This window comes from Vidua chalybeata, chromosome 1 (genome assembly GCF_026979565.1).
Source record: "Vidua chalybeata isolate OUT-0048 chromosome 1, bVidCha1 merged haplotype, whole genome shotgun sequence".
Lineage (NCBI taxonomy): Eukaryota > Metazoa > Chordata > Aves > Passeriformes > Viduidae > Vidua > Vidua chalybeata.
This window is the reverse complement of record NC_071530.1, coordinates 147705716-147720926: the sequence shown is the minus strand read 5'-3', so window position 1 is coordinate 147720926 and position 15211 is coordinate 147705716. Positions and strand designations below refer to the sequence as shown.

Here is a 15211-nt window from a genome sequence, read left to right as displayed (position 1 = left end):
TGGGCTAGCTTGCTGGATTTTAGTATTAAGCAAACTTGTTGATCACATATTTAACAGAAGCATTTTTCTTAGTCCAGGCTGAGATTTCATTCCTCCAGTGGTGAGGCAGAACAGGGTCTCTATTTGAGAGCATCTCATAGATGAGACATTGTTTTGGGTAAATGTGGTGGTAATGAACAGGTGTTATGGAGGTCAAACATGTTAACTGGGCCAAGCAAATGTGACATTTAATTCCTGTCATAATGGTGACCTCTTCATCTCTACAGGCTCTCTTTTCATCTTGTGTGTCTGATGCGCCATGCGTGTCACAGATTTCAGTACATTCTAGTGCACCATGAAAAGGAAATCTATATAATGATGTTCTGTTAAACAAATTTCAGTGTCTGTAACTCCTGTGAGGTCATAGAATCATAGAATAATTTGGGTTGGAAGGGAACTCTAAGGGACATCTAGTGCAATCCACAGTAGGTGAGACAGTGCACTGGCATCCAGTTGCAGGAGATGAAAGGGCTTTTTTGATATCCTGTTTCAATTGAATGTCTGTGGGAGCCATTTCCAAGAGTCTGTATTAGGAACACAAGGGAAACACTTGCATCTTTAATAGCAATTAAAACTCTGCATGAGCGAGACACAGACTACATCTCTGAGCATTTTCTACCCATAAAAGAGGACGCAGCCTAATTCCCTTTGCTTCAGCATATTCCCTAACATATGGCTATCTGTTCAGTCTGTTCCCAGAGACACCCCAGACTGTCTCTGTGCCCTGAATTCAGTGGGTGCCATTTCCCTGTTTTTTCTTAAACCTTGTTTCCTCTCCAGCCAGTTAAATGACATTTACCAGGCAGAATCTGTCGCTGTGAGCAGAGTACATGAGCTGCAGACCCAGATCAAGACCTATGTTTGTACTCACTCAGATTTTAGTCATCAAAGGGAGGTTTCTATAGCTGCCACCTCTTACAGAAGCAAGCTCTACAGGAGTGTGCCTAAAAGGACACCTGCAATAACAGGTAAGAAAGGAGGGTGTATTTGGAGGATTCAAAAACTGCCACAGTTTTTTGCTTCAGTCTGTTTGTGTGTATTTGCAGTCTTTGGAAAGGTGGCCTGAGATTACTTTCCAAAGTAGGTCTGCCATCTGGGAAGCCAGTAAACCTACAAGTATAGCCCTGGGCATGATCAGAAGCTGCCCTCCAGAAAATGCAGGTGCCTCTGTGCCTGAGCAGGTGACAGTGTGTTTGTCCAGCACTGTGCCAGGTGAACACACAGCCAGGAGGTGGCAGGCAGGACAGGAGCAGTGCTGGTGGCTCTCTCCTAAGCACCCTTGAGTAAGGGAAGGTTGTGGCTTTGGCATCTCAGTGTTCCTGTGTCTGCAACCAAGTGTGTGGTAAATCACCATACAGTCTGTTCACTGAGTCTGAGGTTTAAACCTGGTAACAGACTGATTTTTTGTTGGATTTTGTTTTGGCCCTGTGGCAATATACTGCTAAAATTGTATTAGAGAGCCAGACATTATATTATTCAGATTTTTAAAAGGAACACATGGGATTTATGGCACCACTGTCAGTTGCTCTTGTTTTTTCCTTTTTTTAAATCATGTGTAAATTACAGTAATTATAGCAAACAGACCATTATTTCATTCAATTTTTTTGCCTGTCAAATAAACAAATTACAAAGACAGAACAAAGCAAGATGATCATTTGGGGAAAATATATTTTTTTTTGTGTTAAATTATTTAACAATATCTAAACAGTTTTGAATTAGCTGCTTTTTGGAAGCTGTATCAAATGCCTGAGGGTTTTTATTTCCATTCCATAGAGACAATAAAAATACTGTGGCAGCTAAGCCCTGACTCTGTGCTCTGACCACAGAACTGGTTAGGAGATGAACACAGATTTTACATTCTGAGCAATTATAAAAAAAAAAAAAAGTTTAAAAATTATGTTTAAAAAAAACCCCTAAAATACACTCTTCATTCCGTGTTTTAATGTGGAAACTGACCAAGCTCTACCCTGTTAAAGATTGCATTTGACAGCTTCTGGAGCAGGACTTGGTGCCTAGGAATGGCTGGGTGTCACCATCCACAATATATAGGGCCAGAGACACTGACAGGGTATGATGTAGGACCTAGGGGAGCCTTTCCAAAGCTTCAGTGGTGGCCCCAGGGGAGACCACATCAAATAATGTAAAATGTCTGTGTCTGGGTACCTCAGTCCCATGCTCAGTCTCTCACAGTGAGATTCAGAGTTTCAGAACATAGAACCATAGAATATCCATAGTTGGAAGGAACCCACAAGGATCATCAAAGTCCAGTTCCTTGACTTTAAGGAGTCAAGCTGTGGCATCTGCACTTTGGTGACTCCAATGAAAGCTGTAGAACCTAGAGATCCATTCAGCTTATCCTAAAGTATTCAGCTGCAGCACTCTGAGCCGTGTTGTCTACATTAACTACATCTTCATGGAAAAGAGATCTTCTGGTAGCTGTCCTTATCTTCCACCATCAATAACTCACATCCCCCCTGAGCTGGTGTGGGGATATTCATGTTACAGGTGATGGCAGGTTGGGTGCTCTGTGACCAGCAGCCAGGCTGCTCGGGGGAGAGGGGCAAGGTTATAGCAGGAACTTGTATTGTCCCTGGGCAATGAAAACTTTCTTAAAATTACTGCACTCACTCAACAGTTACAATATAGACTGAAAAAAAAATCTACTTTCAGTCTCTGTGAGCTGGAGCCCAATGCTGATGAGGGTTAAGGTGGCTTCTCCATGGCATGGCAGGAAGAGCAGCAAAAGGATGAAGCCAGTCTGGAGTTGAAGGCAGGCTCCTGCCCCAGTCTGCAGCCCTGTGCAGGGGTGAGCATCTACCAGAGGCCAGCAGGCATCCTCCTTGCTGCTGCTTCTGCAGAACTGCTGGAAGAAGAGTCTCTTTATCAGCCACCCAGTTGCCTCCTACATAATAAATTTGGTAGCTGAGGCCTTTAGGGCAATATCGGTCCATTAAGGTTTGGATTTTTCTTTCAACACCTTTGTAGATTGTGAAGTTGAATCAAGAAAAAGCCTGCTTAATTTTCTTGATTTGGTTTAAACCTGGAAGTCACATACATAGTAGATACTTGTCTTCTGACTTGTGAAATGGGAACAACTGCTTAGAAAAGCATGAAGATGTGATGAAGGGGAGACTGCTTTTGGTAGTTGCTTTACAAAGCAGATTTTTGTTGTAAGGGTTAGCATCTGAATACCTTGCAGGGCTTGGCTCCACAATATTGATGCTGGCAACGTTGTTGAAGTTTGTCTGAACTGAGAATGAGACCATCCTGATGGGTTTCTAGGGGATTATGTGTTGAAAATGCAGATTATTTCTTGCTACTTTACATTTTGTGGCATAAACTTTTTGTAGAAAGCATAAAGGGACAATTAGGAACATTAATCATACTCCCAGCATTCCTATCAGCATCAGGAAAAGGGATGTCCTGCAAGGAGCAGAGAAGAGCCTGCTACCTTTGTAAAGGAAAATACAGGGTCAAACTCCAGGTTTGAAAAAGTGCAGCAAGAGAACGTTGCCAAAACCTACAGAAACTTCTTTCTGACCATACCTTTGTTTCTACATGACATGCTGTCTGAAAGACTCCGGTATGGATTTGAAGAGAAAAGCATGTTCAAACAGAAGGCAGCACATATAGCAATTTGGTTTATTTCACAGGACAGATGTATTTGACAATGTGTTCTTAGAGACACATTTTTCCCCTTAGCAGTGTGGGGGATAGTTTTCACCGAAGTCTGAAGTTATTTTCAGTGCAATAACTTCTTCAGCACCTTTTTGATGGGAGATGAGTCTTATTTTTACAGTTATTTGTGAGGTCTGTTGGAAAACAACCTTCTACTGCAAGTGAAAATCTCACTTTTCCTTGGCTTCTGCATTTGTGTCTCATGTACAGATATTTCTAAGTTATTGTACCCATTCATGCTTATGAAAAATTATTAGACTCTCTCAAGTTCTGCTGATTTTTTTTTTATGTTCTGCTGATTTTTTTTTTTTCATGTAAAATTCATCCCTGGAAGGTTTCAAGGCCAGGTTGGATGGGGACCTGAGCAACCTGGTCTAGTGAATGGCATCCCTACCCAAAGGGGTTGGAACTAGATTATATTTAAGGTCCCTTCCAACCCAGAGGATTCTATCCCAGGAGCCTAACATGGCTAAGCAGCCTCACAGGCAAGTGATACTGTTTTCTCTTACAGATGCTGAAAATTTATTTGGAAGAAATACAGGTCTTGATTTCAAAATGATTATGGTATTTGCACTCTGAATCCAAGTCATGGGTGACAGCTGGTATATGCCAGGCCTTAAAAATGTGTATTTCAGGGTGAAACGAAGTTAAAAAGCACTAGAATCTAGAAAGTAAAAGAGAGAGCTGAACAAGAACCCCCAAATCCTCTTGCCAGCATTGTCTGAATAGACAGCTACTACCACTCACCTGTGCAGCCCCACACTCCCCTGGTACTGGAACACAGGTTCCAGCAAATTCAGGAACATCCTGGTCTGAGATGATCAGAACTGAGGAGGCTGGGAAAGCAAAGCTGACGTGCAAGACCTGACCTAGTAGGCCTGCTTAGACTACACCTCTAACACATTGTTTTCTACCTCTAATGGTTTGTGGTTCTCCATCTCAAGGAGACCTCTCTCCTTGAGAAGCATTTGAAATTGCTGTCCTAAGCAGTTTTTTTAGCTGAAAGGCTTAAAGATTAGAGGATGTAGTAAAGAGGTCGGCTTTCTCAGCCTGAGGCTTCAAACCCACAATTTTCTCCTTCCAGAAAAATGCCTTGCTCTCTACATGACATGCTGTGCCGAGTAGCTTGGGATAAACCTGGCATTTTACACATCTACAAAGCCTTTGACAGCAAGGAATAAAAATTTGCTTTTAAATATGCCAGAGCAAGTGCAACACAAGAAAAATGGTATCTCCATGGTGTAGGGGTTTACACACTTAGCGGGAGGGAGGAGGACCTCCAGATTTCAAAATTGGTCCTTTATTATGTTTGCTGAATGTTAAAGGCACAAACTGACCTGAGGACAAGATATGTTAATGGTTCCCAGTTCCCAGGCCAGCAGCTGTTACTCTGTCTTCTTCTTGTCGCATTTACCATGTTCTTGTCCCATTTACCATGTGCCTTATCTACTCTGCCTTACTGCTTCCATTGCAATCCCAGGCAATGTGAATTCTTCAGGCAAAGGCAGCCTTGATGCTTCCACAAGGAAAGAGCTACACACAAGCAGAGATTTGAACACATCTGCTGAAAAGCAGAGTCAGTTTTCCCTGTCTGACCACTGCTCACTGGTTGCAGGTGTGAGAGGCCACATCACAGCTCAGGAGCTGTGTTTGTGTGCTCTGCAGAGCAGGAAGAGAAACACCTGATTATGTGAGAACACCAAATGTTTACTCAGTGGGATGTATCTGAGCAACTCAAACACTCTGTGTGTTGGTAACGTGCCCAGCAGAGCACAAAGCTGACAGAGAACCTTGATCCACCAGAAACCTCAGAGGCTGCCTGTGGAGCATGCAAGTAATTGTGACTGACAATCTCTGTTCAACCAGCCACTGTTCTGGTGGGATATGGATGCAGTCGCCTCTCCCAGATGTGCCTGTCCGGGTCCTGATCCACTCTGGAGGTACCTTACAGAGCACGATCCGAAATATGAAGGGAAGAAGAAACTCAAGATCTCTGGAAGAGAGCTGCTGTCAGTTCCCATACAAGTCTTTGGCTTGGAGCAGCTGCAGGTGCTGGAGATGAGCCCAGAACGAGAGAGCTGCCTGAGGTACAGGATGGAGCTGCTTCCGCAGGAGATCGGCCGTCTGAGGAATCTCACCTGCCTCTATGTGGACTCCAACAACTTGAAGAAAATCCCTGCTGAAATTGGCACTTTGAGCCGCTTGGAGAGGCTCACTCTGAGCAACAACAACCTGAGCTCGTTGCCCGCAGAGATGGGGGCACTCCAAAGGCTGCACAGCCTCCACCTTGCCAACAACAGCCTCACTGAGTTGCCTGCAGCCCTCTGCCAGCTGAGGAGCCTCACCTTTCTGGATGTGAGTGACAACAAAATAGATAGCATCCCCTCCAGCATTCGGCATCTGGAGAAACTGGAAACATTGCTATTGCTCTTTAACTCACTGGAGAGCCTTCCTGAGGATATCTGCCTTCTAAGGAATCTGCACACACTTTGGCTGGGAAACAACCATCTACGGTCCCTTCCGGCAGCCTTTGGGGAGCTGGTGAACCTGGACTGGGGATACAAGTACTGCTCATGCAATTTTGAGGGGAATCCACTGGAGATTCCTCCCCCTGAAGTGTGCAGCAGAGGCCCTGAAGGGATCAGAGACTATTTCTCATCACGTCGTAGGATTTGGAAAGACTAAAACACTGGTGTCAGTCCTCTTGAACTGACTGTGATGTATTTATCCTGTGCAAATCATCTGCACAAGCAAAATGTGTTTCAGACAGAAAGGTCTGGTGAAATGGTGAAATCACTCTGTGGAGATCAAAAGCTTCCTCTCTGCTGTAAGGTGATTTCTCTGCCAGTCTTTTTTTTTTTTTTTTTTTTTTTACTAGTATTGAACGGTGGTGTACACCTCTCAAAAACTCATCCAGGGACATAATATCTTTTTGTATTTATAGTGGCATAGATTTATCTCAAGAAATGTTGCAATCATGCAGTCTGAGAAAATGAGCAAGTCTGAAAGAATAGACTCAGGTAAACACCTGGTATGTAAATAGCAATAATCTGTACTCTTTGTTTGCACACTGGGTTGGAGCTTGAGTCTGGACTGGAAGTAAGTGCAAGCTGAGATTTCTGGAAGCTTTTAAGGTCATACTAATTTGTGAATTTGGCTTTGCTTCAGGTAGCCCAGAATCTCATCATTTTCCCTGGTATTTTGCATGAAACACACAGGTTGGATCAGCTCAGGCTTGTGTCTGGCTCTGGATAAAAAAACCAACCTGTATCCATATCCCAAAAGATATTGTGCAAACAATGTCTGCATTCCTTTGGCAGGACATAGTGTATTCCTCCTGAACAGCAGCATCAGCTGGCTCTGCAGAGTACACAGTCAGGGCTGTCACACTCCCTGGAGGCAGCATGGACATGGGTTTGATGTACCAGCCCATCCAGAGCAGACCTGAGAGATACAGCTGCTTGGAGCTTGGTGATGCACAGGGGTAGCCCAGATTTAGAGCAGGCAGCACTAGCAGAAAAAGTTTCCACTTTCACTGAGTCTGGGAAAGTGTTCAGAGCTATTAAAGTATGAGTATGCAAACTTCCTGCAAGGGAACATTCTGAGAATCCCTGTCATAATCATAAAAGGCTTCATCAGTGTTACATTATGGAAATATGCTGAGACTCCTTTCTGCTTCATTTTGCTCTCTCTCCCCCTATCATCAACATTTTCCTCCCACCTCTCTTTAACTTTGCTCTTCGTGGGTGTTTTCTCTGTGGCCACTCCCTCTGACATTTATGTTTCATTATTTTCTCATCATCAAAAGCCTCTCATTCCCTTATAAATCCTTTTAGTTGCCCTCTGTCTCCTTTGTTTCCTAGTTCTCCTTTGGCCAACAGACAGAAATATGCAGTTTTGTGGTTTTCCTGGAAGGAAGGGCTGAGTCAGGCCTGGTGGGAGCTGAGCATGTTCTTACAGCATTCAGAGAAAAAGGGAGAAAGGCAGAGACATTGATACACAGGCCATTAATCCTCTTGTTCAGTGTCCTGTCATTTTCTTCTCCTTATAGCAAAGATCAGCACAAGGAGATCTGAATCAATGCTGAAATTTTTCTGGGTGACAGAAGCACAACTCCAGATATGCTTAACACAAACTGATTTTTACATTGCTCTGCCCCTGACCTCTGAATTTTTCAAACCAGCTGTGGTTTTTCGCTGTCATGGTAACCAGATTCATTGTATCAGTGGGCTATCACACAAAGATAAATGAGTGCATGGCAGTAACAGGCATACAGTTACATCACACCAGGTCATTTGCTTTTCCTGCAGCTGATTATTTCTAAGACATGTGACATGGGAAAGAAAGGAGTAAAGGGACTGCGGTGCCTTGCTCAGTTGGCTCTTTTTGTAGCAGAATGGAGAACTGGAGATGAAAGAGCAGGACAATGAACTTCAAGACTTCTGCCGTTCAGGGTTTTTTGCAGAGGAGATTTGGGACAGTGTGTGAAGTAGCTCCTGAAGCTGACGCCAACTCAGGCAGAGGCTGTATCAAGGTGGTAACATTGAAGATGTTGAATGACTGGTCTTTTTCCTCTTCCTTGCATTGATGCATTCTCCAGACTCATACAGTTCTTATTTCCCCACTATTTCTGGTATTTCCCCATTTCTGTCACCCCATTCAATATGTGCAGGCATTGTGCCTTCCTAAAGCTTGCCTGGTACAGGACACGAGGAGGCAGTATGAGCAGTGGGGCCCAAGTAGAGACAAGGTTATCACCCTGGTTTTGGACATGTGTGAAGATTAAATTCTAGTAACTGTGGTCTTTTTGGTCTTCACACAAAATCCTTCCAGAGCATCAATCTTACACAGGTGCCAAGAGGGATAAATTTTTCATGTTCCATGTCAAGCCCTTCAGATTCAGTGTTGCTGTTTTTCTTCTACATTGCAAAGGATTTGGGCTTGAGGTTCCATGCCCAATTTTAACTACCTTTCCCTTCTGCATCTTGGTTGGTGATTTCTGAAAGGCAAGCTGACTTCAGCTTCTTTGGGGACTGCATAGCAACTCAAAGCTTTCACTTTTGGTTTTAGTCAATCAGTATTCACACATTTTATTTAACTAATCCTCTCTCCAAAACCCAAAAACATAATTTGTGAAGCCTGATTATGTCTGTTAATAATATACCTGTCATAGCTGGGAGTGAATGGAGCTAAAAAGGGGGTTAAAGAATGGGAAAAAAATCTTTGAAAAACAGTGGCAATATTGTCATTATAATGAAATAATTTCTCTTGGGAACAAGAGAAATTCTGTAAAACTAATGCAAGTGAGGGCGCTTTGACCATGCTATCAAGCTGCTTGAGCAGATTGAATATGTTACTATGTCCTGACACCTTGTCTGTTGCCTGCCCCTTCTTTTCCCTTTGTCCTGATTGCTTCCAAAATGTCACTTCCCAAAGTGGAAAACCCTATAGTTCATGTTCTTTGCAGTATTCTGGCATCTGTGTTAATGACATAGTTATGCAGAGCAATAAGTAGATCCTGGTGTTGTCGTTAAGATGGCATTAAAATCTAATCTCAAACTGCGTATCCTGTATTTGTTGTACTTTATGTATTGTTTCTAAGCATCCTCCTTTGCTTGTGCTCATTAAAACTTCAAGTGTTAATATCAGAGAATGGTAAACTGCTAGGATATAGGTCCCTGGTGAAGAGACATGGATATAATCCATACTCAGGGGTGGGGGGGAGGAGTGAGAGGGGGAATTGTTAAACCTGTCATTCAGTGTTGATGGGAATTATGCTTGCATTTCCCTTTACCCTGTGTTGCACTGCAAATAACCTGCCCTAGGAGAGCATCGTCCCCTAGAGCCACGCAAGACTTCCATAGGAAAACTTTGAACTCTTGCAGCAGAGCAGTAATGAAATGTAAAAGCAGTGAGTGGAAATAGCTCCAAATAGAAATTCGGGGAAATATTATATATAAGGGCAGAGGGCTTTTTAATTTAACATACAAGTACATAACACTTCACAGGCTGGTAGCTCAAGCTGGACAAGTTCTGACTACAGATAAGCTGCATATTTTTAATGCTGGAGAGTTCACCTCAGGATATGGCAGATTCTCTACCCCCTGAAATCTGAAAACCCCACAGTCTCACTCACCTGAAGATATGACTGTTTAACGCTTGCTTTGTTTTATGCAAAGTCAAATTTACAAAGGCTCCTTCTGTCTTTAAAGTATATGTTTACAATCTATGGCTACCATAAACCTAAAATATTAGATCCCAGCATTTACTTATTTCTCCCTCAACTTGCCTTTACATGAAATTCAGCTTTTTAGTTTTTAATGGCTATAAGCAGTATTAAAAAGTCAAAGGTTCCTAAGTTTCATGATCAGGGCTCTTGTGGGCAGTGATGGAGTCTCTGAGTTGGCAAAACAAAAATGAAAAAGCAGTTGCTGCTCTCCTCATGTCTGTTGGAGTCAGCAGCAGATTTCCAAACTCACAAATGAAGGCTGATCCTAAATTCACCTTGAGTGGACACCAACCAGTTTTTCAACTCTTCTAAAGGTCTTGAGATTGAACAATTGGACATATTGCATAGTAGCAGACTTCAAAGGAAACATGACTTTGCAGACTGCCAGAAAACAAAGGACACTCTATGTACTGTCCTACATGAATGGCAAACATTTGGTATCAGAGAGTGGTAGCTTGTGAATGTGCTGTTGTTGGGAAAAAAGGCCATTACCATCAAGAGAAGCCACTGTCCCTGCTGGCTCTATGGACCCCAACAACACCTGCCCTTCTGTCTTCCTCTGGGCTTCCTCTGGGCTCTGCAGCCTCATCTCAGAACTTGAGAGTCCAACTTCAGCAATGACAATTCTCAGGTGATGCAGCACTGGGTCAGTGCAGGAATCTCAGGTCTGAAAGGAACGCAGAGAAGCGACAGGTTTAGAAATCACTGAATGCAAATGATTCCTCACTGCCAGAGGAGCCACATTCAATGGAACATGTTTCCCTACACCCGGGCAATGGTACCACAGGAGAAACAAAGCAATCTGTCATGGACAACTGCCATATCTTTCAGCACATTAGATTGCAATGAAAGCCCTTATAAGTAGCATAGCTAATGAAGATCACTCTAAGCCATACAACAAGTGGGTTTTGACTGCCCAGCGTGTTCTGCCCACAAACCAAGAGACAGTGATGCTTAAATAAATGCAATATCCAAGCCATTGATTTCTTATGTTTAATAAAGATCTCAGCATTCATCAATGAGCTTTTTATTTTTCTGCCACCCTATGGAAATGATAAAATGTGTTACCATTCTCACTTCTATGCAAACAACTTTCTTTGAACAGTTCAGGCAGCAAGAGGAGGAGAGAGACTGATGCCACAAGCAAAGCCCAGATGGAATAATCCATACTGAGATTTTGTACTGAAACTCAGTGGGTATTGCCAGACTTGAGACAGAGCCAGTCTGGAGCTCACTGCTGCTGAGATTCCCAACTAGATCCCACTTCCAGTCCTTTGGTGCGTGAAATTTATGAGGACTTGCTTTCAGCAGGACGCACTGACTCCTGCATCAAAGGTATTGATCCAGCTGAGGTCAGGCTATTAGCATAAAGCTGTGTTTAAAAAGAAATCTTCCAAGTGCTTTGCAAGTCTCACTGTTAAAAAATTCAAACTGAAATGTCTAATTGTAAAGAAAGCTGCTTTTTGTTTGTTTTGTTTCATATTCCCTGGAAACTTAGAAAGCAGATTATTGTACTCTTGTTTGCAACAAGCCCTTTAAATACATGATGCTTGTTGAAGAGTTTCTTGTGAGACTTACTGAAGTTAAATAAACATTGAGCCTGCAAGTCTTTCTGCTCTGGCCATGTTTTTTACATCTCAGGTAGGCTGTTGGGATCTGTGATATTTAAATGCTCCCAAGATTGAAGAAAATCTCTGTCTTTCAGCCCCACTGCCAAAGAAGGAAGTCGTAATTTGTCTGTGCTGGTTTTCAAGGTTGTTTATTTCTTCTTATCTAAAATATTTTCTCTCTGACCTGCAGCAGGTCTGTCTCGCAGGACAGCATGCGGGGCTCTGCCCCTCACTGGGTTGTTACAAACATTATATACTAGAAACTACGTGTGCTATATTTACAATAATGTGCCAATATCTATCACCCATGTTGAACAGTGTGTCCCCAGCCTAAATCAATAGAAAAATGCCAACACCACAGTGAAACATGGAGGGCAGGAAGAAGAAAAAGGACAAGGCACACCCAATTTTCCTCCATCTTACCCCCTTTGAACCCCTTATCTAGAATCCTAAAATTCTACTTTTGCACCCGTGCCACACTAATTACTACTTATATCATACAGAGCTTGTAATTCATCCTGTAAGATTGAAAACTCTTTTCCATGGACAGAGATCAGAGACAGTGTCTCTCATGGCTCTGTACAGGGGGGCTCCTGACCCCCTGCCAGGGTCCCAGACCTTCCAGGGCATCCAGAGAGGGATGCTCTGGATTCCCACAGTAGGCCTCTTCTCCTCTGGACTGTTGCTGCATACCTTTTTACTGAGCTGACACATTCAAAACAGAATATGACATGGTATCTGAAGTCTTTCTAGTGACAAAGGAAGGACTGTTGCACATCTTTAATGTTATAACCCTGTTTGTTCACTCCTGTGTGGTGTCAGTTTCATTTTTTTTCTTTTTTTTCTTTCCAACAGAGAATTCATCTTGTCATCTACTGCAATTCCACACTTGGTTAGAGAGCTGCTATTGACAAATTTTGGCACTTGCACATAGTGTAAGCTGAAGTCTGTGGCCTTGCACTTGTCCCTGCTGAATTTCAGCTTCCCCTTTCCCACCCCAGACATGTTATACAATTCTCCCAAAACATTCTGAATTCAAACCCTGTCCTCCTGTGCTTACGATGTCTCTGAGCGTTATGCCATCTGAAAATTTAATAACCATACTTTCTCTTCTATCATCTAATTCATTAATGAAAGCATATGCCAGGACTGTATCCAGAAGAGACCGGGCTGAACTCCATTTCTGCATCCTTCCACTCTGACAAAGCACCACTGATAACCTTTCTGATACGTTATCAAACCAGCTTTGCATCCAATCGATCACAGCCTCATCTAGACCAGGCTGCCGGGGCTCACTTATGAGAATGCCACATGCAGCCCTTTTGAAAACCTTAGTAAGGGGGTATGATTTGTGACAGCTACTTCTCCTTTATTCTTAAGGCCTGTTACATTGCTAAAAGTGGATATTAGATCAGTTCAACACTATTTATTCCTGACAATTCCACACAGGCTACTTGTCCTTGCTGCTACATGAAGCAGCTGTTTCAAATTTCAAGCTGTGACTTGTTATCTTCCAATGGCTTATGAAATGTGCATTTGTTCCAGAATCTCTGCAAATCTCAAAGGCAGGTGAGGATCATTTCCCATCTCTATCTTCCAACAAGAAATTAATGCAACAGCCACTTGCTGTTTCAACTTCAGGGAAAAATTCACGGCTGGTGGGGGACCAGGACTGCACTAAAGCTCAGTAAGGCACAAGCACATCCAGGCTGAAAGGATTTATCATGGTCAGTCCTGATATGCTCTGGGTGGCCCCACAATGGGAGTGGAGGGCTACTCTTGCAGTTTAGGGAATACAGCTCAGAAACCTGTAGGGTAACACTAATTTCCATTTGCCCACTTGGCTGCTGTGCAGAGGACTTGCGTCTGGTCATGACTCAGGGAAAAGTCAGTCACTGGGAGGGGGAAAAGACACAAGTCTCGAAGTACCTAACCCATTTTGGTCTTGTCCTGAGAGCTGGGAGCTCTCCTTGACTTTTTTTCCTGTGTCCTATTTTCAAATGGATGTCCTTAATCCTATTTCTCAGACTCAGAACGGGCCTGAGCAGCATGAAATTTCTCAGAAGGCAGCAGGAAACTGAAGGTTTTGATCCTGAAGTAACTAGCTTCAGTAGCTCACAGCATGTGTCTGTGTGTGTTCCCTGGGCAGCCGCGTCAACTGGATGATATCTGCACCCTTCCACTTGTAAAAAGGCTGTGGCTCAGACATCTTCTTTTGATGTAGTAGAAAGGAGGATTCCTTTTTGTTCTCAACACTAGCGCTGCCTGTTAGGAGGATGTCCCTTTGCATTGGGTCTCTATGTTCAGAAAGAATAAGGGGGAAAGAAAATTATCTCACATGATTTAAATATCTGCCAGACTGATTGCTCCTGCATAATTTTCACACATAAAATACTGTTGCACTTCAGCTATTTCTAAAGATCCACACAGTGATAACAGCAGGGTTCTGTGTCTAGTTGCTATTGGCAAAGTTTCCTTTTCAGGTCTAAAGTAGGCCTTAACCAGACTGAATAACTGATTTGTTCCTAAAGCACTAGTGAACCCAAATTACCCCTTATTCCTTTTTTTTTTTTTTTCACCTATGAGGTTCAAGCACTGTGGCCATACCCTTGATTCACTCTTCTGTTTGGTGGTGTCTGGGTTTGCACAACTGTGAAGGGAATATGGGACTGAGAAGCAGAGCTTCTCTGAAGACTTTTTTTAGTTGATAACTCTCAAAAATCTGCCTGCTCTTCCAAGGACTTAGACTTGATGACCCTGCTTGTTATTTCCAGTTCTTTGTGTTCCCAGTTGTCTCTTTGTTTATTAGATATTGCTTGTTGGGAACATGCTAAACTGATGCTCTGTTTATCTTTTTCTGTTTGAAATGCTATTTTTCTTTAGCTTTTTGTTCTGTTCTTTGTATTGTACAGGCTGACTAGTTCTGCACAGTTCTGGCACATTCTGCATTGTCATATACACTGGGATTTTTTGGTTGTTTTCCTAGAAAACTTTTGATGATCTGACAGAATGAAACTTACAAAATAAGTTATATGATTCCACGTGTATGTGTATATAAGGATTCTGCATCCTCATTCAGCAGAGCCATTAGGCAGATGCCCTGTACAGATCCTAGTTATTTTCTGTTTTAATATTCAAAGCACTTTATAGACTCTTATGGATGTCATTGTGTTCATGCCAGACCTTCAGAGAGAAAGGATAATAATGGTCTGACATTATACAGGAAAAATAACACTTGCTTTATTTGAATTAGGTAGATTGTCACTGGAAATGTCTTGCATTTCAGACTGGTAGAAAAAGCATAAGCCAAAATGATTTTTCTGCCTAGAGAACACCACATAGGGTATTCTGCATTTCATTTTCAAAATCAAGTGTGCTTTTCAGTTTAAAAATCTTCCCTTGCCCCCTCTCAAATAAATTTCAATAAGAACAGTGCTTTATTTCAGAATTATCAAACATTTGTCAGTAACCCAAACCATTCTCTGATTTTTCGATTTTACATGGGCACCTTCTACCTCCTGCCCAGGCTGCAGCTCCCTCTTGGCCAAGTTTCTTCTCTGCCCATTCCACATCATCTTTAAAACTTCTCTTCGCGACATGTTTAGTTATTCTAAGGAAGGTACAAACTTTTCCCTTCTTGGTGTTTTTACCTGGC

General features: G+C 42.6%; 1 protein-coding gene across 1 annotated transcript; it reads left to right on the top strand.

Moving 5' to 3' along the window:
• Positions 1–5601: 5601 nt before the first annotated feature.
• On the top strand, positions 5602–6402 carry LOC128789071 (uncharacterized). The gene has a single exon (XM_053944597.1). The coding sequence runs from the start codon at positions 5602–5604 to the stop codon at positions 6400–6402; it is 801 nt and encodes a 266-aa protein (XP_053800572.1).
• Positions 6403–15211: the final 8809 nt, after the last annotated feature.